The following is a 26,200-nucleotide window of genomic DNA, read 5'->3' on the forward strand; positions in this document are numbered from 1 at the left end:
ATTTGTTTTTAGTTTACTTTTTAAGCAATAATTTTTTTCTCTATATTTATATATTTTAAAATCATTTTTCTTATAATATATTATTTTTTTAATTCTTAAAAATAAATTTCTTGTTTTTTTTCGATCTCGCTTTAAACTTAACAACAAATAAATACACAATTAGGTATAGATTTATATTTTTTTTTTCTTCTTTTTTTGATAACATAACATAAAGAGGAGATGGGAAGGGAACATATAGAAGAGTAATAACATGTTTTTTTTAAATTGAACTCAAATAATTATATATGTACACATATTAATATACTACATACCATACCACATGTGTATGTATATTTTGTATATATGTATGCATTTATATATATATATATATTTATTATGTTTGTCGAAAAGTGATCATTTGAATTTTTTTTTTTAATGTTGTTACTTTTTTGTTTGTGTTTATGGAGTTTCTTTTTTTGAGTTTGAATATTGTATATTATTTGTTTTCTTTGTTGTTTCGCAATTTATTTATTTTGTATGTTTGTTTAATTGGAAGCAGTTGTGGCTTTTAAAAGCCCCCGATCATTACGGGGTGGATTTACTGCATGTTTGCAGGCTTCCAATGCTGCACTTGAGGTAACATTAACGTTAATATTAAGATTATTGTTTAGAGGTGATGGGGACGTTGCTGATGAGTTTAAATTGACTTCTAATGGACAATTTGATGTACTGATGTTGTTACTGCTTTGATTTATGTACTGATTATTACTCGATAAGTTACTTAAAGATCGGTTCTGCAACTAGAATACAAAAAAAAGGTATTTAAACAAATTCATTATTCCTTATAGCTTATGCATTTCATACCTGCATTCGTGTTGTCACTGAATGGTAGCATGGACCACACAATCTTACATCACTAAAAAGTTTCTCATCGGGTAAGGGTGCCCAGAACTCTGAACAATCAGCACAAAAAATCTGTCCGCATGAGCTTAAAAAAAAAATAAAACATAAAAATATTAAATTAAATTTATAATTTCTTAGAAACAACTTTACAAATAAAAAATAATCAAAGATTTTATATTTTATAAATATTTATTACTAAGAAATCAAGTATCACACCGGCAATGATGTTTCCGTCGACCCAACCAAAACTCTGTTTGGCAGCTGGTGCAACGAGATACCGCATGATCAGGAACCCAAAGTACACTACTGATCGGCTGTATAGAACTGGCACACGAAGAGGCTCCACTGCGGTCTTCTACAGCCTCCCACGAACATACTGACAAATTTTCACCATTGTCTAGCACAGAACACTAAAATTAAAAACAAAATCACAAAAAACACATTTTTGGATACGTTAAATAGTTCTTCAAAGAAGAGAAAAAAGGTTTAATATTTAAGCTCACTCACACTCTTAGGCAAAAGTAGTTTGTTAACAATATTAATATTGTGATTGATATTAATTTTTCATGCAATAAATCAAACCAAGTTATAAAAAAAAAATTGTTTGCGTGAGGATAATTTTATTGTCCAGCCTTACAGTTATACATTTAGAAATTTTTTATTATGGAAGCGTAATTATTAACTCCTGTTGTTGACGTTGTTTACATAAATCATGTTTCTGAAACAAACAACATTAATTTATTATTACTGTCGAATTAATGCCACTTCGTAATAAATACAACGACACGTGGAAAGAATTATGTCACATTCACTCTTATGTTTTTTAGAAGTTCTACGTTTGTTTCAAATCAATACGATATGTATTGGCGTAAATGGAGGCCTACCTTTCAAAGGAAATAAAAGTGCCTCCACACTAAAAACATTAGCGATTTAATTGAAACCGAAAATTACTTTCAACTACTAATAGAACATAATACGAACATTTATATATTTTTGTTCGAAACACAAACTTTTAATAGGCATGCATTTTAAAAGCCCAATATAAACAAAAAAAAAATGGTTAATTTGGGCCTAACCGATTTTACTTGTAATATACATAGGTACTCGGGTGCTTCTTAAAAATAATTTTCCGAAATTTTAATGGGACACCCTTTCATTTTGTTCTTCCTGCCTTAAATATAAATTGGGTAAAATTTGGGCCAGTTTACACACGTTCTAGGGGTCGCTGCCACAATTCAAAGTTTTGAAAAATACACCAAATTTTGTTTTTTTTTTTTCCCAAAATTTTAAAATTTTTTATCAGAATTAAGTACTTTATATTAAATCTTTAGCTGTTTTGAAAGAAATTTTGATAAAAAATACAGCGGAATAAAAATTTTTGAATATTTTTGAATATTTTTGAATTCGACATTTTTTTTTTGAATTCGACATTTTTTTTTTGTGTTATTCTGTAGAATAGCTAACTAAGTGATCTTCTTAATTGAAAAATTCAATGTTTTTATCTGATTGTTTATGAGCCTAATATCTTTATTCGTGAGACAGTTAACTGACTGTTTATTAAAAGATTGAAAAATCGGGTCTTAAGCGTAGATACTTTGTATTGTAACAAAAAAGTTTTTGTTGAAATTGATCTTTTTTTTTTTACTTAAATCTTTAGTGAATGGTAGCGACCCCTAAATTTTAATATTAAAATCGGAAAAAAAACTATTATATACAAATTTGGTAAATGTATAAAAAAAAAAACTTTAAATTCATTCTTCAAATGTAAAAAACAATTCTTTAAGTGGAATAATTGAGCTCCAGAAAAGTATGCAGTTTAATTTCTTTTATAGAGATGCATTTTTAGATAAAAAATTTCAAAATCGTTTTTTAAAAAAGTACCTAAATCGTTTTTTTTTTTTTGAAACAAAATTTAAAAATAAATTTGGTATGCCATTTTGTACAAATTTTTAATCAACAACTAAAATCAAAATTTCAAAAAAATTGAATGTCACGTTTTCGAAAATTTTGAAAAAAAATTTTGAGATTTTTTTTTTGAAAAATCAAATTTTATATAATATTGCATGAAGCTTTGGTGGTGAAAAAACTTTGTTCGCGTCGAATTTCACACAATTACAATAGCTAAAAAAAAATTCGGGTTTTTCGAAGCATGGAATGGAAAAAAAGTTTTCGACAAATCATACAAGAGTGTATTGTGTATTAAGTATCAAGGAGTATATTTTCAAAAAAATAATAAATTAATTTTCAATTTTTTTTATCACAATATATATCACCTGCGTTGCCCTATTTAACGAATGGTCATAATTTACTATCTTATATAAATTCGCATTAATGTGTTCTTGCTTTCATGATTTCATTGTTTCAGTTTCAAGAATGACTTTTTTTCTCTTCAGCTTGGAACAATAAAGCTTGGAACAATGTAGAAACCGATTAAGAAGACATTGACTTAGTTTTAAAATTGAAGATGATGGTAGAAATATTGTTTGAAAACCAATAAAGCACCTTGATGCTGCCAGTTTCTTAGCTAATATTTTACGAATGGTGTATTCTGATTATTGTAATAGCCCGTTTTCACTAGAGCCCAAATAAAATAATTTCGCAAATTAAAACAGTGGAGTTTCCACACAGCTATCTAATCTTCAAGTTGGCTCTAAATATTTTCATTTACAAGTTTTTCAATATCATAAGAATTTATTTTATTTATTTTTTAATTCATATAATTAAGAACAAATCATTTGCGAAAATTAAGAATTAAATTTATTCACTAAACCTTATGAGAAACTTAATCTCATAAGGTTTAACGAATAACTTAAATTCTAAATTTTCGTCTAAGCAAATGCTTAAAGTTGTTTATTATAATTATTAAAGATGTTAGTTTTTATAGAATAAATAATAGAGTAGCTCAGAGAGGTTCGCGGTTCAATTATTTTTAAACAAAAACTAAAATCACATAATTTTTTTGTAACAAGTGATCTGGTAGATGATAAACGAAGGACAATTCAGCTAAATAATAAATTGTTTAGAAGCATTGAATATTCATATAATTGACAAATGGTATTCATACAAAATGAACATGAAATGAAATGATATCAATTTTTTTTAAGTGATTGCTGTTAATTTATACAATACACATAACAATGATAATGTGATGAAACAAGGACAATGATTACAAGAAATAAGAAAAAAAGGGCTTTATATACAAACAAAAGTGTATATAAAATGAATTAGATGGAAAGAAAAAAAAAAGGAAACAATTTTGCTTTTTTTATACAATTAAAACCAAATAATAAATAAAAACAAACAAAAAAAAAAAACTAACCGGCGATATGGATCTACTTCCACAATACATAGCACCATCATCACAATCACATCTTCTTTGATTTCTAGACGAATAACAGTAGCAAAGGCTTAATAAATTATTCTCTTGATTCATGATCACATCTACCTTGTTTTTGTTTTCAAAAAGAAATCAGTATATAAAGAAACAAAAAAATAATAAATAAACATAAAGAAAGTTAAATGAATGTGAAAGTGCGTATTAAATATATAAAAATAAAACAAATAACATAAATTAAAGGAACAAGGGATGTAGTTGGGAAAATTTGCATTCTTGTAAGATGTAGACAAGTTAACCTTATGTTTACAATGGAAATGCTTTCCTATCATATAATGTGATATTTAGGACAATATTTCCATACTACACCAGATATATATATTTAGTTTTATTAATATTTCTATATTATTTTCTATACACATACCTGTTCGTCATTGACAACTGGAGCACTGTTGCAGCTAGGGCAGATTTTCTTTAAGAGAGCCATTCGCATTCCGTGTAGTTCTCGTAGGAGTGCATCTTCACGAACCTTTAATATTTTTTTATATTAATAAAATTCATTAGGAAGCAGTGGTTTAAAATTACTTTATGTTCGTGAACGATTTGCTGAAGTCTTATATTTTGTTCGCTTAGCGCATGGGCTAAACCATCTGGGCAGGAAATTGCAATTTGTGGTCGTTCTGGCATACCAGGTGGAGTAAGAGGAAGTGAACGTACACCAGGAGTTGAAAACCTTGAAACGGTAGAGCTGTAATAAAAATAAGCGATATTAAAATCAGTAAAGTAGGAGTTTACATTATAAAAAAAATTATGAAATGTTAAACAAAATAGTGGTTTGTCAGTAACAATCAATCTGGCATTGAAAGAACGTCTAGACTTTGGAGGGGGTGAGAAAATTAAAAAAAAAACTTCTGCATTCGAGAGGTCATATGCGTTCAAAGGTTCTTCCAACCAACTCCTTTTCTAACCTGCACTTGTTCATTACGTAACTAGAACCTCAAATGAAGAAATTTTCGTTAGTTGTAGATTTTTGGGCAAACTAGAGAGTGGAAAGAGTGTTCTTACTAAAAGTGAAAAAAGAAGAATTTTCTAGTTAAATTCAACGTATTTTTGTAGTGAGCACTTCATTATGATCATATTTAGATTTTAGACCAATAAAGATAGGTTTTAACAGTTTCTCGCTCTTGGACTCACTGAATTTTCCGACTTTTCAGGTTGAAAGTTGTTAAGCTTTAAGTAGACAGCCAAAGAAATCGACAAACGCATTAATTCTCTGACGTCACCAAAAACATTATTTTAAATCTGCCAACGCACCGACATTGTGAAAACCCATAACTGTGTGTCGGCAAGAGTTTTTTCGTACCGGTCAACGCGTTGACACCATTTTTTCTAGATGATCACTAGACTTAAAACCATTGGGAAAAATGTTTACATCATTCTTACGTGAGAGGAGTTGACCGATTGCATTGCCCACCTAATCATAGCTTTACTTGCTGGTTGAAAGTTTTACTGATAACGCCCATAAGAACGTATAATCTAGCAACCGGGTATCCGGGCCGGATAGCCGGTTGCCGGGTATGTGTGAAATGGGTCTTAAGGTATGATACTGAAGACAGGGCTTAATAAACTTAAAAACTGCTCGTTTTTCTAACAAGTATAAGTTTTCAAATAAAAATATTTTCACTCAGGCACTTATAAAAATGAATTCTAACAAAAACAAATCTTACCTTCCATTTGTGTTTTTGCCATTGACTGCGAACTCTTTCCTTGAGTTGGAGGAGAGTGTTCTTCGTCGCCTATGTGATGTTGATGATGTGTTATTAACAACGGTTTCGCATTTTCCACTGATAGATATCTCGAGTTTCGGATGTTCTGGCAATATGAGAATACTTTCTTCCATTGGGTTCACTGAATTGCTATTTAAACTACTACTACTTAACATAGACAAATTTGGCTTGCTATGAACTTTTGGCAAAATTGCTGCATTTGCGACTGGTTTTTTCTATATAAAAAAAAAAGAAGAAAAATGTTAAAAAATATTATATTTATATTTTTTTTCATCTTTCACCTCTTCTCTTTGAACAGTTCGATTGACAAGCTCTGCACTGTTGTTTTCTGTGTCTCCGTTTGTGTTACTAAATGGACTTATTTCTGTCGTTGAATCTTTGTCATTTGTTGCATTTTTATCATCACATTGCATTAAACCATTGTTTGGTGAATGTTGCATTTCAGACATTGGCACAAGAGTATCGGTGCTGGTGTTTACAGAACCATGCCAAGCGTTTTGAATGTCATTTAAATCTGTTGTGTTGTCAGATGGCGTTAGAAGATTATAGTTGCTGTTGTCTGAAACTGAAATCTTATAGTTAATAATGTTGACTTGATAAAATGAAATTTAGTTTAAAAATGCTAATAATTTCATGAAATATAAAATCTGAAAACAAAAACGCTTAAACTCACCTCCCAAATCAACACTTTGCATTAGATCTGGATTCATGTCAAGAGTACTCTTCAAACCATCAACAGTATCATTAATCTCCCTATCATCCTCATGTGTCTCCTTTGTTCCATTAGTTCCATTTTCATTAGCAATTTCAATTCCATTAGTGCCGTTAGCGGAAGTGGTACTGTCGCCACTTAAACCATTCAATGTCAGATTGTATTCTTTCGTGATGTCATCAAACATTTTGTGCTCATTTATAAGTATTTGTTGTTTTTCAGTGCAAAGGTCAGAAGTTTCGGTTTTCCGTCGAGCGGTTTCTACCGGTGTAATCTTAAAACTATCGTCATCGTTTTGATTAAGTTCATTTGTTAGATGTTGCAGCCTTTTAGTTGTGTCGTGAATCAGAGTTGCAATAATATCCGGTGAGTCTTCGCGGTCGGATAGGACGTCGCTGATTGAGTTTGTTTGTGAATTGTTAACTATCATCAAACTGCAATTGGTGAAAATATTTTTTTTGAGTAATTTTTAGAGGGGATCAAAATTTGTAACTTGTTTAGTTGAAGAAAAGTTTTATTTGATGATAATCTTTAAAACTCAGTTCTGGGTTTAATATTAAGCTTCTCTAGAAAAAAGAGAAATTGTCGTTGAAATTAAAGCTATATTGACTGCACTTACAATCAGTCAAATAGCATCACACAATTTGTGGTCATAGATTACTCACTGCATTTCGAGCAAAAGGTGACAAATCGATTTTTTCTTTCATCAACACAGAACTGGAACTTTGACTCTAGGTTATTATATATCATATTGCATTAAAACTCAATAAAAAAACTTGAGCAGATCAATGACTCGCTAAGCCTGTGGTAGGCTTTAAGCTTTGAAACAAATATAGACTTGGTTCATTAGAGATATATCGAATGAATTTGCCACTCGATACAATTAAATTGATTAAATTTCGCCTGGATTTTTTGTGGGCGAAACGGTATACGGAAAGATTTTGAATCGAATAGGCGTCTTGCACATTAGTCTTGCCAAAATACAAGACTAGGTCGTATGTATTTGATCTTGTCGTTCGATTAAGCATTGAGACTAATGTGTTTGGTCAATTTGAAAAATAAAAATGAGCAAGAAATATGAACAAAAATAAAACATTCGACCGATCTTTATTACACAAATTTTTAGTACCACTTTCGACCAAACAAATATTTGAGAAAAAATTCTAGATGCCTTTATTCACTTTTACTTTAAGATATTTTTAGTTTATTACTTTTTTAAATTATTTTGGAAAATTTTTTTAAAAAAATTATGTTTAGAATTTAACGACAAAAATTTATTTAAATAATTTTAGATTTTGCAAATAATCTGACGATGGGAATTGTAATTCCCGAAAACGTTATTTATTAATAAATAATAATATTGTATGAGTATAAGAAGTCTTTCGTTTAATTAATTTTATTGAGCAAGAAAAACTTGAGAAATCAAAAGAAATGTTCGCAGAATTTCTTGCATGTAGGAGTAATACCTAGCATTTCGCAAAATGCAAAGGTAATGTCAAAACGTTTATGAGATTTCTCTCTAACTTGATTATTTTAACATAAGAATTTTACATTGGTAAAATGTACCTGAATTCTGAAATGAGATCATTTTGGTATGATTTTTACTAGGGTTCGGAATTCCATGTCTAGGAACACTTTAGAAGCAAGGTAACAAACTATGCATACAAATCTGCATACTTTAAGCGCATACTTTAAGGGCATATTTTTCGATCCGATCCCTAACTAGTACCTACCATTAAATTAATTGTAAAAGCCAAATTCTACAAGTTGACTGGATAAAAAAGTTTCATAAACCTTACAACCTTAAAAGCATAGTTTGATAAACTGTAACAAAAAGTTATTACCTAGGTTCAACAGTCATGTTTGGATCGCTTGATCTCCTTGAAATCCCATTTTGATTTATCCCAGCTGTAATAAGATCACCATAGGATCTTGTTTTTGCCATTGGACCTTAAAAATAAATATTAATTGATTAGAAAAATTAAATGGTATATAAAGAATATTTTGTACACACTTGCCAAGCCTTGTACTGTATCCGAGTTGCACGGCGGAAAATCTACTCCATTTTGATTACCTAAACTTGCTAAATACACTTCAGTCCATAATGATAAGTCTCTTACATTGTGTGCAGGCCATAAAACCTTAAGAAAATAAAAAATTATTGCAAAAATACACAAAAAATAAAATCCAATGATACCTTTTCTTTATTTGCAACATACAAAGGATTTCTGTACATCGGTCCCGATAAAAACGGCCATACAGAAAAAGTTCTTTCAAATACCGAATTTTCAATCCTTTCCTTAAGTGTGTTGCAAAAGAATGTACCAAAAAGGCAAGACAGTGAGTGCTGGGCGAGTTTAATCTTAAAGATAATAAATAAACATTATAAAATCGCAAGTGGATAAAATGTAATATGTAATTAATACCAAATAGCCCATGCTAAATTCAAAACAGCAAGGAAACTGTTTATGGATTTGATGAACCAAATCCAACCACTGCAAAAACACCGGACATCGTTCATTTAATTCATCCGATCCAGGTCCATGTCCGCAACGATCGGCAAACTTATGTCCAAAACTAAGCCATTCTCGTTCAACAAGTATTCGGAATCCCTTCATGTAAGAAATAAATAATTCAATTAGACATGGCAATAATTAAAGCAATCGTTACAATACCTCAACAGTTCTGTAAAATGGATCAAGACACAATTGTGCGGTAGCTACCAACTGTGGCGTCCTATCCCAACCATCTGAACAGTGAACCAAAACTGGGCGACCTTTTTTTTCGATCGCATGACAGATTGTAACTGAAGCAGCCAATAGACCGGAAAGATGTTGCAACCACATAGTTTTCTCCAACAAACTAAGCCAACTGAAACACATAAAACACAACGCATGTTTAGACAAGGTAATCTCAGCAGAGCTCCGGATACATTTCAACTTACTTTGGCACGTCTGGTGTTGACGCACACAATAGTCGCAATGCCTGAAAACTTTTTCTAATCACATGTATGTTACTCAAGTTCATGAACTCTATTTCAGCACATGGGTAGTACTCGATGCATTCGCAACCACCTCCTCTCGCTCGATTGGTTACCGCAGACGTATAACTTCTTGCATCAACTATAAGAATTTTCTAAAACCAAAAGACAAAAAAAAATACATCAGCATTCATGTTTCAATCAATCAATCAATGGATTGTATTACCCTGACTTCGTCTAGGGTAATTTCTTCGTGGCTTCCATCTGGACTAGACGGAGTACTGTCTCCAGAGGGACACAAATTCTGGCGACGTCCTTGTTCGCCTCTGTCAAAAGCACACGCTTCTGCCAATGCCTTTAGCAATTGCTCATCCTTTGAATTACGCCAACCAAGCCAACCCACTTCTGGCTGACTACATCGTGCAATGACAGCTCCAGATTTTTTATGTCTCCAAACAACAGCTGGCAAACGTCGTGATCCACGGAAATTTGCCACATTGTGCAATGTCTCATCAGATATACAACAAGGAACTAATATTTTCTGCGGATATGAAGGACATAACTTGAAGTCCTCATTGGCATGACTGATTCGCCATGAACCATTTAAGTCGAACTGCAACCGTTCGACCTCACGTCTAAAGTCCTCCTCATATCGTCCTGAACGTTGTAATCTTTCGGAAAAATCCGAATTCTCACCCGAGGACATGCCATCCCAGGTCCATGTACAAAATGGAAACGCAAACAATGACTCCAGACTTTCAGGTACCCCAACAGACAACGTGATACGTCTCTGCCATTCCGAACATTGTTCGGCAGTCTCAAAGGAACATTTAACTGTGCTTGCATCTTTGCAACTGATAACCAAGTGAAATAAGTCACGTGGTTGTGCAGATTCAATTAGTCCCAATGGTACAGATGTTTCTGAATTGATTGAATTTTTTAGCAAAAATATTCGATAGTTGGACAAAGCCAAGACCCCATCATCTGTTCGTCCGAGATATTTAACCGATTCACCAGCAACTAAAAAAATAAAATAAATCGATAAATTTAAAATAGTCATAGTTTACTTTTTAAGGAAAATGGTCATTTACGTTCTGTAAAGGGAACTGTCAGTTGTACATCTTCCTTCTCCATTGGTGGTTTGGGAAAAAGTTCGGCTGCTCGAATCATGCACAGTGATTGAGGAGGTGATCCATCGGATCCATCCATTAGCTGAAAAGAGAAATAAATAACATAAATTTTAAAGAACTTTTTCGATACGTGCAAGGTGAATGAGTCTTAATGGTCTAATAAAATAAAACACACAATTAAAGTATCCGGTGCATTAACTAAATAACTTTACATTTGAAATGAAACTTGTATAGAGACAGTAAATAAAAGAAGTTCAGCCAACAAGATATAAATTAAATTGAACATTTAAGTTTTTTTTCATTTTCTAAAAAGACAGTTTGAGATTTTTGTAGGAAAAAAGGATTGCCAAATATAGTTATTAGACCATATTTTCTATGCAACTATGTAATCTTAGATGGAAAACTCACAGCAGAAAAATTAAATCTGAGATAAAAAAAATTATTAAAGCCAACCTCGTTTAACACTTAATATTTTCAATCTATAGGCTTTATTATTAAACTGAAAACCTTTAAAGATTAAGATAAGACTATTGTTATTTTAACTTTTAAGTCAAAATCATGCAGGTGCTTAGGGTTTCATGATAGTGAAAAGTTATTTGAATGAATCAGACTGCAATTTTTAGCGTCTTTTAATAAAAAAAATTATTTATTGAATCTACCACCCGTATTCTGCTATTCGATTCACGTGAATAGAAAGATTTTCTTTGAATAGTAAACAAATTCTACTCATAGTATATGTCAGTTTTTTTTTTTTTCTAATTAATGGCAGAATTTGAAAAGGAAATAGTCAATTCATTGTACAAGTTTCCCACCCGTGACGTCAGTTCAATATAATTTTTTTGAAAATATTTTTACTATTGTTTATTATGGATATGGAAAGTATCGCAATGGGAAAATAATATTTTTTATAACGATCGAGTTGCTTAAAAAGAACATTACAGATTGAATCTTTTTGCGTATAACCATCGATATTTCCGACGATGTTAAACCTTGTCAATAGTAAGTGGTTATTCCAATATTTTATTTACAGCGCACTGAAGGTTCCATCCACAAACAATGAGAAAGATGTTGCAGAAAATAAGATTTTTGAAGAACTTGTTTGCAATAGCTTGAAGATCCAATCCAATTCATGTAAAAATAATGCGAAACATTTAATTCGATTTTAAAATGAGTATAGCAACATCTGATAATCAAAAAATAGCAAGCCTCCAAGCGAGTGACTTTCACAATAACGCGATTGAGGAAGGGACTTCCGCAGCCAGCAATCTACTATCTTGGGCGATGTTTAATATTCGCCATTTAAAAATGCAAGTACATACTAGCAATAGTAGGCTCAATAACGGTAATTAAGCTCAAAGGCCCTAACATCAATCAATGGCTAGAAGGACATGGGTGAATGATATTCGCTTCATGACCGACACGCTGAAATGGAACTGAATCCTAAGTTAACAGCCTGATACACAGACGGTTGCTGTCTTGGGCAAAGGATACAATTCAGCGCCCCTAAATGTCGAGGCTCTTGCAGCAATATGTTCAGCAACTTTAATTTATCAATAAGATCAAATGTGAGCGACATACACAGGTACCTCTTGTTCGGTTTTGGGCCAAAAATTTATTATTTTTCACTTTTCGATTGAATATCATAATTGTGCATGAGAAATCGTTCCAATAAAATGGGGCTACGTTTTATAAAGCAAAACAAGAAATAATGAACTTGTTGTAAGGCACATTCGATGACTATATAATTTTGCGTATTCCTGTGAGTTGGCTTATAAAAATTGTAATAAGCTTTAATTTTGTGATCCTTTATAAATACACAAAATAGTATGTTTACTAATTTAATTGGTAGTGAATATGTTAATTGATATGAGCAATGAACTTAAACAGGGTGAATGAAATGTGGTATATTTCGTATTTAATTGTAATCACCCTGTTAAAGTTCATTGCTCATATCAATTATCTGTTTAACCAGACAAAATATAAAATGCAAGCACTTTACAATTATTCAATTAAGCGTAAAAATCACGTGAGATTATTTTATGACACGAGTATATTCCATAAAGTAAAAGTACATCAAAGATAAAACAAAAATGTAAACAAATATCATATGGTAACTTATTTTACTCAAAACATATTCAAGAAAATTGAAATACATTGAGTTTAATATAAAAAAATATACACTCCTTTTCATCAGAATAGGTACACAACTTTTCAAATTTTCATTAATCGTTTGTCGCCAATAGTGGTGCGTGACCCAATAAGGTTTTATTGTTTTTTGGTAGTTTAAGATGTTAGCTAAAGCAACGGCTAAAATTATTTCAAAATGAACCATAACTTTCCCATTGTTTTTCTGGTAAAGTAATTTTTGAGGAAAAATTAACTTATTTCTTTCTTCATCAGAATAGGTACACCCTTGTTATCTATAATGTTTTTGTGAATTTCGGGCAAATTTACCATTAAAACAAATAACTGGACTTTAATAAGTGTAAAATCGCTAAATTTTGGCGAAAACACCTTAAGAAATTAAACAAACAAAGAAGGATCCACCAATACTGGTATGGGTAAAAAAAATTACGAATTGTGAATATGCTCTATCCAGACTTCAGATAAAAACATTCTGGGGGTAAAAAAAATGAATGGTTGTAAAAAAAAAATGCAAAAAAACACTCTCAGATGAGTAAATTTTTACATGTGCTACCAGTTTTGGTGGATTAACGACAAGAATAAAAGTGAAAAACAGTTGTTATTTGTAATTTTAGGACAGTAAATAGAATGGTCATTAGTCCCAATCTTCTAAAATGGCTGAATTTTGAAAAGACACCATTACTACACCAAGAACAGAATTGTATGCGTTTAAGGTTTTTGAAATCCTTTACCACATGAAAAGTTGAGTGGTATTTCTGTTATTTTTGGATCAACGAACATTTAATTTTGATGTCCTTAGTGAGTTAAACTATCAGTTTAACATTCTGCGAAAGGAGAAACCATTTTGAGACCAACTTCATTGTTAAAAAAGAAGTGTTAAGGCATGGAAGAAAGTAATCTTCTACGATAATACACATAATGAATTTTAAACGTGAAGAATGGTCACAATTATTTGTAAATGCATATTCAAGAAACTTTTCCTTAATTCTCTAGTATTTGTGAACCAGTATTCTGAATTTTTTAACAGGACCACGCCTCCTACCACAAAAAATGCTCTGTAAAATATTGGGAGGAAGTACAAATTTAGAAAGTACTTGAGTATCTACCATAGAAAACAACCCTGAACCTTGTTGAAAATGTTTGGAAATGGCTAGCCCGTACTGATGAAATTTGTGAGAGTCGATTTTAAGACAAAAATATTTCCTAACCCACCATTTAACAATTTAGGGAAGCGATTCAGATAGATTGCATAGAGAGATTTAATAATGCAATTCCTGGACAGTTTCGTTATTTTTTTATGAATAAAAACGCCACTATACAAAAAATAAAATAATTAAAATTCATTTTTAAGAAGAACTTGATTCAAATTCATTTCATGGACCACTTTGACATCATTCTCTATGTGTACCTATTCTGATGAAACAAAAAAATAACTCAGTTTTTCGATATGAAATGCTTTGCCATAGAGAAACAAGAAATATAACCACACGTTTTGAATTATTTTTTTTGCTGATTCTGCTAACATCTTAAACAATGACTTGACACCAAAAAATTATTATTTTTCCTACACTGTAAGGAAAAAAGGAATACTGAACATTTGAAAAGTTGTGTACCTATTCTGATGAAAAGGAGTGTAAATATTTTGTTCTTATCTATTCGAGTATTTTCTTATCAAAAATATTATGTTTGTAGTTATACAACTTGTAAAAAAAAGTAACTAGCTCGCTGCATTTTATTACTATTTACAACTCGATAGACCACAAAAAAAAGAAAAAATGAGTACAGGCGCAGCAAAAAACGATCGAAGGAGAAAATCTTCACGATTTCCATATTCCACATGACAGACAGACCGAGGAATTTGAGGGAAAACTTACGACAATGGAAATTTTCTTTGGAATAACTTGATTTGACATCGTTTAGCCACAGTACTAAGACAGTCTACTTAGAAAGTCTCAAGTATGTACGTGCGGAAGGCTGCATAATCTATTGAATTCGCCTCTCCGCAACCGCCACCGTCGTGTCGTCGGTCGACGTCGTCACCGCGCAGCTAGTCGGCATTGGTGACCTAAAATTTTCTCACATAACTTGTTTAAAAAAAAAAAACTAAAGCAGACTAAAAAAAAAAAAATAACAACAACAACAAATATCATAGGAATGTTGTTACAGCCAAAGAATATAGACAGACGGCCAACTGTGTACTTATGAATGGGAATAGATAGCCAACAACAACAACAAAGTAGAAACACATTTTTTATCACTCGTGTTTCAATCAATTGTTTAGTTTAGAGACTTACCAAAACACCGGGGTAGAACGTGGAGTCTAATAGTTTAACATTTTTTGGACGAAATTGTTTTTGGATAATGATAGACATTAAATTCAATCAGAATCATAAATGTGTTGGTGAAATAAAATCTGTCATTGATTTTGTGTGATTAGCATCAATCACCTTGAATCAGCTGCTCACACTGACAACTTTGTTGATATTTTAGTATTTAGTCAAATAGTATTCTAGTTTTCAAAAATTGTGCTATTAATCAGCTATTCGTCACAGAAGAGTAGTAAGTAATTTCATACTTGTGAATAGCCAAGAAACTAAGAATTGTAGAATTGTCTGGAAAAAAACAAACCTGACCCAAAAATAACGGCACATAGAGTTGGTACACTTTGTTGGCATCTTTAATAATGGTTTGACCTTGGGTTTTTTTTTTTATATATGACGTCATCAATAAAGAATTTCCGGTAAAAAGGGATGTTCAAAAATTAGTTTTGACATAATAGGCAATAGAAATAACAGATTTGTTTTCAATTTTTGGAGAAAGTTTTAACGGCTGAGCGAAGGCGAGGGAAGATGTTTGTCGACGGCATTCAAAAAACAAATTTTTGTAACAAGGTCAAGGGAGGTATCGTTTTGAGTATTTTTTATTGATGTATAAAATGACATCGATTACAAGGTTATACCTAGAGATTGAAGAGATAGATGAATAAGGAAAAAAATAATAATTTGTAAAGTTTAATTGAATACTCTCATAAATGAAATGAAAGCGTATAACTACTGAAGAAATCAAGGGGCACGGTAGTGCCCAACCAAGTTCTCTAGCAACTTTGGCACTACACCCTTATTTACAGGAAACAACTCAGGCCATTTTCGACCCCCCTCTAACTTCCACACCAAAGATGGCTAAACATTTCAAACTCGCTACATTTGTTGAGCTGGTCAAAACCAAACACCTCTCAAAATTTCAGTCTCTTACGATGAGTAGTTTCTGAGATATAGGGCTTCAAAAATCGCAAAAACCGTAACTGACTGACTCACTCACTCACTCACTCACTGACAGATCATCAAAATTATGGAGAACTTCCCGTTAACGTAGAAGCTTGAAATTTTACACGGTGATAGGACTTGTGGTGTATACAAATGAAAAAATCGAAAATTTGAGATTTTCAATTCAGGGGCGTGGCATCCGCCCATTTCCGCTGAATTTTCATAAAATATTATATACAGCTCTTCTGATTATCGTAGAATCTTCAAATTTGGTAGAATGGTAGAGCTGGTAGGAAAGAATTTAAACTTTGAGAATTTCAGCCAGGGGGCGTGGCAACCGCCCATTTTCACTGAATTTTCATCAAATATAGAGATTTTCAATTCTACAGCCATACCTTGCAAAAAGAAGTGAAATCACAACAAAAACATTACTGTTAAAAAAAGAGCCAAGTTCACCTATGTTGAAATTATGCTGGCACAAAAAGTATTGAGATGTAAAAGTGTACCAAGTTCTTAAGTTTGGGTTCAAATTCGTATCAATAAAATTTTGATTGTTTACTTGGCAATTTTTGAAATAACTTTAAAAATCGGTAATTAAAAGAAAAATTGTCAAGAGAACAATCAAAATTTTATTGATACGAATTTGAACCCAAACTTTAGAACTTGGTACACTTTTACATCTCAATACTTTTTGTGCCAGCATAATTTCAATATAGGTGAACTTGGCTCTTTTTTTAACAGTAATGTTTTTGTTGTGATAAGTTTTTCTTAATTATAACACAGGATGAACCATTCGGAAAGCAAAATTGTTCTAAATACACTTTTTACCGAAAATGAGATAATGATGCAGATTTACTTATTTTAAGAGTGTTCTTTCCGTATTTGAAAAGCGTTTTTGTCTAAAAAAAAAATCACTTAGCAGATAATTGGTAGCCAGTATAGTAGCCACTTTAGTCTAAGCGCCAAAATTTTCAAGTGAAATTTATTATAAACTGTTCAAATAGACATTTTTGTTTTGAACAATTTTCCATAGTTTCAATGTAGAACATTCAGAAATGTTCCATATATATTTGAATTGGAGCTATTCATTCTACAATTTAAATTGAATTCTCAATTTGATCTTTGAGTATCTCCAATGACAATTTCAAACAATTTTGAAGCTGCAAAAATAAATTGGCTTAACGTATAGGATTAAAAGGAAAATAAAATCACTGTTCTTTCTTTTTTGGTTCAACTTCGTTTGATTTGTGTTCTTATTTTTTTTTTTTTTTGCTGTTATGATCTTCATTGGATCATAACTCTCCTACGCAACTGTTCGTTCGGTTCGTTGGGGTTGACCACAGAAATTAGCGGGAAGTCTCCCGGTTATGCATTGTTCCATTTTTCAGGCTAATTGAATGCTGGCGCTTTTGCATTTGCTTGTACCAGGAAATTTTAGGCCTACCTTTATTCATAATTCTTATTGGAACGTTGTATGATATACATAACTTTTTCGACGGGGTTCTCGAATCTCTCCTTTAACCATTGCCATAAAACCAACTGAGTTGGTGTAATAATGTATACAATAGGTAAATTCTTTTCTGTCTTTTGTTAAAAATAAATATTGCACATATATTTGAGTTAAACTTTACATTTTTCTTAAAATTCAAAAAAAAAAAAAAATAATAACATGGGATATCGAACAATAAAAACAGGTACATAAGTAAAGTAGCCTTCTTAAAATGAGACCCAAGTATTGTTGATTGTTCTAACCCATATTTTGTTCTAAGTCCATTTTTTATTTAAGGAAAGTGCGCACTTGTATTCAGAATTGTTCTATATCCAATTTTGAGTTTTGTTTTTTTTTTTTTAATTTTAAAAAGTAGTATATACATCGATTTACTAATAAAATAAAAAACTTTATAAAAAACATAACTTGAATGGCCAGCTAGCAAAAAAATATCGTTTGAAATTTAAAAATCGTCCCCCGTAAAATTTTATTTTTGTGACTTAGAACAATTTTGCTTTCCGACGAGGAAATATTTATGGTTGAAGTTATCAGCATTACTACTATTCGTATTTAAACCTAAGGCTCTAGGAATATTTAAAAATTTCAGTACTCAAACCACAATAATTGTTTAATTTGAATAAATAGGACCATAATAAAGATAAGAATGGTGACACTAGGCTAATGAAGCAATTAAGATATGAGAACGGTTATTGTTTGTTTAAAAGCCTTGTTTATACATTCTTACTCATCAACAATAATTATAAAAGAAATAATAAATATTAAATCCGAAAATTGAGTGACTCAATTGCTAAGAGATGTTGGCTAGGACTTAAAGAAATGCTTGCATGAAGAATCTTCATTGAAGATTGTAAATATTCTGTTCACCAATGTCCTTTTTATAAAAGTATTTATGTTATGCCTTTCGTGGTCGAAATCGAAAAAAAGTCTTAAAAGTGCCCTATATATTTATTTGAACTTGCATAATATTGCTTTTTATGGCTCTCTAGCTGCATAAATTTTCCTATCTTAGTATACTTAACAATACCATAGAACCATATTTTCACCAGTAAAATTGGGTATTCACGTATGGATTGGTTTTCGGACGAAAAAACCGATGTTTTTACCTGGCCAGCTCAAAGTCAAGTTCTTAACCCCATAGAGCATTTTTATAGAGTGATGTCAAGGTTAGATTGGGCAAACAGAATTCAAAAATTCAAACGATCTTTGGGCCGGAATCAAAGAAGCGTGGTACCCTACTCCACAAGTAGATGTCAAACGTTAGTTGAAAGCTTAATAAAGCTGTAACAAGCAGCTTTTGAAAAATCGTGGTCAACTTACATAGTACTTACTCATGTACTTTATTCTGAATTTATTGAAAATTGTAAGAAATTTTGCTTAGAAATTATATTTTTACCATTTTAGGAATGTGTGCTAATTTGTTGTCCACTAGAAAAATATTGCAAGTAAAAAGGTTATCTCTAGGAATCATAATTTCTGAAAATTTAATTGAAATGAAATAATTTCTAATTGAAGATACCATAAGAAGAAGGGACCAAATTCGTAGTTTTGAGTAATCGTCGTTTAAAGTTTTTGGTTTACAACTTTTTGTATGGAAATGAGAGAGATTTAGAAAAAACATCTAAAGATAACTTCTAAACTAATGACGCTAGATGAATGCCGATAGCACCAAAATTTACTTTTCTCCACTGGAAAAAATTAAAATTTCAAAAATGTCACTTAACCTCTTCTTCTTCTGTCTCCAGTTGTATTACGGCCAATTTCTTCACATCAGTACTAAGCCAGCCTAGTACCCGGTATAGATAGACCCGGTCCTAGCACTGGTACTCCGTCCTAAAGACAAGTTAGTACCTGATCATTTCTTCACAACGAGGTTTTAAGAACTGTTACGTATAAAACTGGTCAAAATATCATTTTAAAAAATTAAGTGAATTTTGAATTTTTTTTTTTTTTTTCATTTGAAAAAATGAATCAAAAATAGAAAACAAGAAGCAAATAATTAAAATTAATACTGAGAAAATTGAAAGAAAATGTTATGAAGATCAAAAAAGCCGGCCAGCAACAAAAATTCAATATATTTTATGAAGAACAGTCAAGAATAAAAAACCGACAAAGGATAACGATAAGAATACAAATCAATAAACTCTGTCATTCAATAATCTGAATGTACCCACGAAAGCCCGCCAATAAGGCAAAAGGACCACCATAAACCATAATAATTTAAAGAATAAAAAATCTTTTCTGTAGATGCATGTTCAGTTAACAAAAAGAAAAGTTGTTAGAAAACGCTTTCGTGATTTTTTATTATTATGTATGCTTTTATTGCTTAATTAGGACCTATTGTAAATCTTCGGGAGAATATTTCAATTCCGAAGTTTATGGTACGGAAATTCCAACAGATATTTTAATTTGCGTTATGAGCTTCCAAATTATCTCAGCCCAAGATGATTTTGTTTGGTTGTGAACCTCGTTGCCAGATGGGAATGTCTTGCAAATCGCCTTTAGTACCTATTATATGTGAATAGTAACTTTGCAAATTCTGTTGCACCAAACTCCGATTTACAAAAAGGAAATTATTTTTTTGAAAAGAAAAACAAAAATTCCTTCTTTGCAAATTTTGTTGCACCAACCACATATTTGCAAAGCCCAAAGTTTTGCCAATTTGCAAAGAATTCTTTGATTTTGTTGCACCAAACAAAAAAACTTTGCACTTTCCATTTCAAATTCTGCAAAGCTTTGCAATAATATGCAAAGATAAAATTTTATTTGCGGATGGCCATTTCTGGTGTAATGAAATTTATACCTATTACCGAAGAAAATAAACAAAATTATTGATCAAAGGAATCTCTGGTTTCAGCTTGACGTTCGTTTAAAAATTGTTGTCAAATGACTCACACACAATCGCAAAAATAATTCGGTCTATTTTCATGTTCCTTTTTAACACAAAAAAGCGATTCTAAAAATTGAAAGGAATTCGACATTAGGAACGGTTTGTTGTTAAATATGTTTAATTGTCAAACGACCAATTTTATTTAGGATAATGCCAATTTCATTATTATAACCGAAAATCATGTTTTTATTCAAAATAAATTTTCTCCCATCATAAAATTTCACATTTAAACACACTTAGCTCATATCATGGAAGTGAGTTGGAAATAGTTACGAATCGTGACCTCTAGAATTGCCAACCACCTTATTCAAAATTATGCGTCATTCAAAGAATGATTGCAATTTAAAGTAATGATATTAGATATATTGAAAATAGGTATATACAAATTCTATTATACAGTTAACCAAAAAAATAACAAATGACAAAAACAAAGTTTAAAAAAAAATTCAAAAGATATCGTTGTTTGAGTAAAAAAAAAAGAAGATTTCAACTTTTTCTAAAAACGAAAACAAGTTGAAACTATTTGCTGATTTACTTTGCAAATTTTCAAATGCAAAGTGCAAAGTGGGGAACATTTAATTTTTGTTGAAACACTTTGCACTTTTACTTTGCAGAAAAGTATTTTTTTGCAAAATGCAAAGTGGTTGGTGCAATAGGGCCCAGTACTGGCGCTAGGACTCTGCCGTTTATTTTATGAATCTTCATAACGCCGGTCGGCTTAGAGTGAAAACCTGCTAACTCCATTAAAGTAAATTTTACAGGAGAGAGAAAAAACTTCTCAAATTGGTTTTTATCAATTTATAAGGAAAATCCAAAATGCCATTTTGTGTGTTGAGTAGTGTTCTTAATTTCTATACGAAAGCAGATTCAAAAAAAGTAGTAGTTTCGTTTTTTTAGTATTTTTGTGAGTTAGCAGGTTTTCTTCTGTTAGTAATGCAAAAAATATTGGATTTAGCAGGTTTTCCTACAAAAATAAAAACAATGTTATGAATTGTTTACCAATAGATTTTTTTATTTTCTGGGTAATTCTGGAGGAATGTGGGGGGGGGGGGGGGGGGTTGGTATTTCCCAGCCCTCCCTATAGACAGGACGGCCAATTTTCTAAAAAATTGACTTAACCCTCTGTCAGCACACGGGTGGGTTGTGCGAATTTGGCAAGACAAAAATGAAAAATGGTCACAGAAAAGTGTCTTTATAAGGGTGAAAATACAAATTTTTTTTGGAATTGTGAATACAGTATTCTCCATAAAATAGTGAGACCGAAAAAAGTTCTAGCGCCATGAAAAAGTATAAACCAAACTCACAAAAAAGAGGTGTGCCTACAGAGGGTTAATTTGGAAAAATAAATATTACAAATCAGCTGTTACACCTACTATAAAGTGGTGTACCTATTTGTTTTCCAAAAACCTCGTCTATTTTCTTGTTTAAAGCTGTTTTATGTAATAGTTTTTAAAAAATTAATTTTCAAAATTAAAATTTGGAAAAAAAAAATTAAAAAAAAAATCAATGCAAAACGTGAGTTCTATACCTACAATTTTTTATTATTTTTGTTATTTTTTTCTTCGTTAAACGTTAATTCTCTTCGAGAAAAGAACAAAATATTTCCGGGTGGAAAATTGTCCATGTAAAACCCAAAATAGGGCTAATTGACACCAAGAGATTATAAAATAATAATGTGTAGTTCATTTTAACACGTATCAGTGTCAAATACAGAATCGAACTGGGTACATAATGCAGTTCTTATTCCAACGGACTTTTTTGCATTAGGTTTTTTTCATCATCTCTCTCAGCCTCATGTTAACTTCAGGTGATTTGAATGCCAACCATGTAATCAAGAATGCAGTTGTTCTTACATATTATGAGAATAGATACTCTTATTTCTTATTTAAGAAGTTTTGATGGAGTTATCAGGAATTCTTTGGAAATAATGGAGTTAGCTGTTTTACTCATCACGCAATTTGGCTGACTTATAAGTAGAGTTGAACAAAAATTATGATGTCAGTCGATGCGCCTTCCTTAGACCTTTCAAACTGCATACCTAACTCAGTTTTGCCGAAAAGTGGAGTTGGCAGGTTTACACTCTAAGCCGACGATAAGCTAGTTCATGTCCTGAAATAAAAATAAATTCAATTTTTGTTAGAAAAATCAAAAGTGTACTATTTTTTTTCTCCATAGCTGTATGTAAGCTGTTCAATTAGAAAAAACATTTGAAAGTAACCCTTTCTTAAAAAAAAAACTCTGGCAACTCTAGTGATGATGCAATTTCAATTTTTGTTTGTTACTTTTGCATTCGTAAAAAGTTTAAAAAATAAAAAAAAAACGAAACAAGGATGTGCGCAGTTTTATGTAGTTTGGGATTGTAGTTGTACCTCTATTCGGGTAGGAGTTAGTGGGGCATGTAGATAGATGTATGTACTAGAACCATGTTCTCAATTCAAACTTATATCAATATTGAATGAGAATACCTACACAAATAAGTCGAACAAGTAGGTATTTGGAAGAAAAAAAAAATAAAAATAAAAACAAAACCATGTGCGCAATTATTTATCAATCAAAAAGGGTTTTACCGGTAACATTTTTCTCTTTCATGATAATTATAACCAAGAACAAAAGACAAACAAAAAATATAAACAATAGGAATCTACTCTTTTTTGTTTACATTTTTTGGTCAAACTTATTTTTTGTTTGTTCTAAACTATCTAAACTATCTAAACTACTTAGTATGATTGTGTCTATCCAAGCTAAGCTATATATAAAAATTTAAATTGCCGGCTGATTTTGTATCACCCTGTTATTGTTTTTATCGAGACACACTGCTGCCGTTGTGTGTGCAAAGCGAAGGCGACCATATCGTTCATATCACAGCCATGATATATAGCTTCATCGTTTTCATAGCAGAAGCAGTCAAGTCAGTCAGTAGCTGTAGCAGCAACAACATTATTATTATTTTTATGGCACTTTGTGTGGCGGTGCGGTAGATATATTGTAGACAAGACAAGACAAGACGACCTTTGGAAATATTTTTGATATATTCTTGTGTTTTTCTTTTTCGGTTTTGTTTGCCCTCCTCCTCACCCCACCGTCACAAGTCCATCATAATTATCATTGTCGACGTAATTATAGGGACTGTCTTTCCTTTAAATATTTTTAGATGGATTTTATGACTTTAGGAAAAGGGACTCGCACTCAACAAAAAAAAAAAAACAAATTTCAATTCGAATAGGAAAATTCAATCCCAAGAAGTTTAAAGTCTTGCGACTTGCTGAAAAGAAAAGCGACGAAGGCAAAGGTGGTTCGTCGTCTTTTTTTTTTTTTTGTTTTTTTGATGATGGCAACGCATACAGCTGCAATTTTCACAAGCGCAACTAACGATATTATTCATGTATAACAAAGCAAATTGCAAATGGAAGAGAACAAGATATACAAAAAAAAAAAAAAACAAAATAAAAAAAAAATCTTTGAAAATTTTTATTATAAAGAACTCGAAAGATGAAAAGAAAAAAAGAAAATACAAAAAAAAAAAACAAGGACAGTGACAATGCGTTTTCATTTTTGAACAAATTCAATTCAAAAGAAAATTCAAGTTTTTCTTGTTTTTAAAAACAGTTCTTCAATATTCCTTCGACATTTTGCGTTTTTTTTTTGGGTTTGTTGTTTGGAAAAACACTTGAATACCCCAAATTTTAAGAAAAACACTTTATTGTTATTTACGCTTAAAAAATTATAATAAAATCAAATTTTATATATTTTTTGAAAAATTTGTGTGGAAAATCTTAGAAACAACAAGAAAAAAAGAAAAAACACTCACTCACCCCTCTATTGTTTTGATATTGGATTCACAGTTGTTCACACACCACTCGCCACCTCCACACACCGAAACCCCAACAAACCAACACCACCACTTGACACGTCGTCTTGAGAAGAAAAACCAAATCAAAAAAAAAAAAAAACGTATTGGAACGAGAGAACTATGAACAAAAACGATCGAACGAAAAACGAATTAGAAAAAAAAACTGCAATTTTTTCACAACGAAAACGAAGAAGATGGAATTTCAGGACGAGTTTTTCTTAGTTTGACACTTTTTAATTTGTACATTGAACAAAATAATCACATAATACACTAGACAAATACTTTTAAATTGTTTATGCTGTTACACGTTGATAATATTCTTTTTCTTGATTAAGTTTTTTTTCTTCAATATTTATTTTTTTGAATCAAGAAAAATGAATAATATACACAATGAAAAAGTTAAGTCCGAGATGCACGCACAGTCACAAATAAATTTTTTTTTTACTTGAGTGAGTGGAAAATTATAATATCAAGTGTGACAACATTGAGAAATCGAATTGGAAAAATATGTAGATTGGAAGTTTTTTTTTCCAACTGGAAAAATTGTTGGGTTGACATTTGTAAGTAATTTGGGAGAGATTTACACGGAGAAAGAAATTAATGTCGAATTCCTTTCAATTTTTTGAATCGCCTCAAAAAAATCGAATTTTTGGTGTTAAAAAGGAACATAAAAACAGACCGAATTCTTTTTGCGATTGTATGTGTGTCATTTGACAACAATTTTTACACAAACGTCAAGCTGAAACCAAAACAATTTCTGCAAAATAAAACCAGAGATTCCTTTGATCAATAATTTTGTTTATTTTTTTCGGTAATATAGATTTATTTTAATCAGAATCAAAGGGAAATTGCAGTTATTATTAAGATCTGAGTGAAGATGAAGAAGAAGGTTATTATTTTGGCCGTATGCTGTGGTTTTACAGAGAAAAAAATTTCTGACGACAATTACGAGAAGAAAAGTCACAGTAATTTGACTTTTTCACAAGAACTATGCCAGGAAAAAATATATTTTGATCGCACATTGTTTTTTTTATTTATTTCATATTTTTCCGCAATAAAAAATACGATATTTAATTAAAATTTACTCTTTATTTGAAGTTGGTGTTCTCAAATAAACAAACAACACGAAGAAAACTTTCAGCTTGACGTTTGAGAAATGTCAAATGTTCCAAGTGTGTGTGCAAATCCGTGTAAATCTCTCAAAAAAGAGGGATTAAAAAAAATTCGAATTCTGCTTCGTTTGAAGGCTTGGCCACACCGGAGGGTACGCGGTAGCGGTACGGGTAGCGGCAACGATATTTGTATGAAAAAAATTCCACGCCCGAACGTTGATGTGTCAGTTTGGAATTTTTTCCATACAAATACCCGTACCGTTACCTGTACCTCTACCGCGTACCCTCTGGTGTGGCCAAGCCTTGAGGCGAATTTTTTTTCTATGGAACATGATTTTCAGAAAAAATTCGCTTCGAGATCGCCGAAAATTCGATTTTTCAATTGAAAGGAATTCGACATAAAGGTTGTCGTATAGAAAGAAAATTGGATGTCTTTTTAGACGTGTTTTTTTTTTGAGTTCATGAGTAGTTGAAAAAGATAAATTACTACTCTTTCAACGCAGATGGAAAATTTCATTGGTTTTCTAAAATGTACGGTCGATTGAATATCAGTTAAAGCCTAGTACTCTGCTGATGCGAAACGAAATTTTCCATACAAAATTTCGTTA

The 26,200-nt window shown here is 31.3% G+C and overlaps 1 protein-coding gene across 7 annotated transcripts; it reads right to left on the bottom strand.

The window, feature by feature from the left end:
* Window positions 1–376: 376 nt before the first annotated feature.
* On the bottom strand, window positions 377–24,907 carry LOC129911004 (myotubularin-related protein 4-like). Of its 7 annotated transcripts, none has more exons than XM_055988640.1 (18): window positions 24,443–24,907; window positions 10,787–10,907; window positions 9,922–10,715; window positions 9,660–9,850; window positions 9,391–9,586; window positions 9,142–9,327; window positions 8,913–9,077; window positions 8,730–8,856; window positions 8,560–8,665; window positions 6,677–7,149; window positions 6,285–6,562; window positions 5,944–6,218; window positions 4,802–4,964; window positions 4,641–4,745; window positions 4,202–4,327; window positions 1,099–1,292; window positions 844–967; window positions 377–779 (listed from the first exon to the last, which is right to left on the bottom strand). In XM_055988640.1, exons 2-18 carry the CDS (start codon window positions 10,902–10,904, stop codon window positions 525–527), a joined length of 3,876 nt encoding a protein of 1,291 aa, XP_055844615.1. In that variant the 5' UTR covers window positions 10,905–10,907; window positions 24,443–24,907; the 3' UTR covers window positions 377–524. The 7 variants fall into 7 exon arrangements, with proteins under 7 accessions (XP_055844615.1, XP_055844613.1, XP_055844614.1 ...); XM_055988638.1 differs by having other exon boundaries at window positions 6,285–6,568; XM_055988639.1 differs by having other exon boundaries at window positions 6,285–6,568; window positions 24,439–24,907.
* Window positions 24,908–26,200: the final 1,293 nt, after the last annotated feature.

The sequence above is a fragment of the Episyrphus balteatus genome, chromosome 2, assembly GCF_945859705.1.
Source record: "Episyrphus balteatus chromosome 2, idEpiBalt1.1, whole genome shotgun sequence".
In the NCBI taxonomy this organism is placed as follows: Eukaryota; Metazoa; Arthropoda; class Insecta; order Diptera; family Syrphidae; genus Episyrphus; species Episyrphus balteatus.

Bases quoted from the DNA above. Each gene is read 5' to 3' on its own strand.
- LOC129911004 (XM_055988638.1), bottom strand. From the start codon at position 10,904: ATGGATGGATCCGATGGATCACCTCCTCAATCACTGTGCATGATTCGA. The intron at 8,666-8,729 runs GTGTGTACAAAA...TTTATTTTTAAG, and splicing joins TACAGTACAAGGCTTGGCAA to GTCCAATGGCAAAAACAAGA. The intron at 968-1,098 runs GTGTGATACTTG...TTTTTTTTTAAG, and splicing joins CGACGGAAACATCATTGCCG to CTCATGCGGACAGATTTTTT.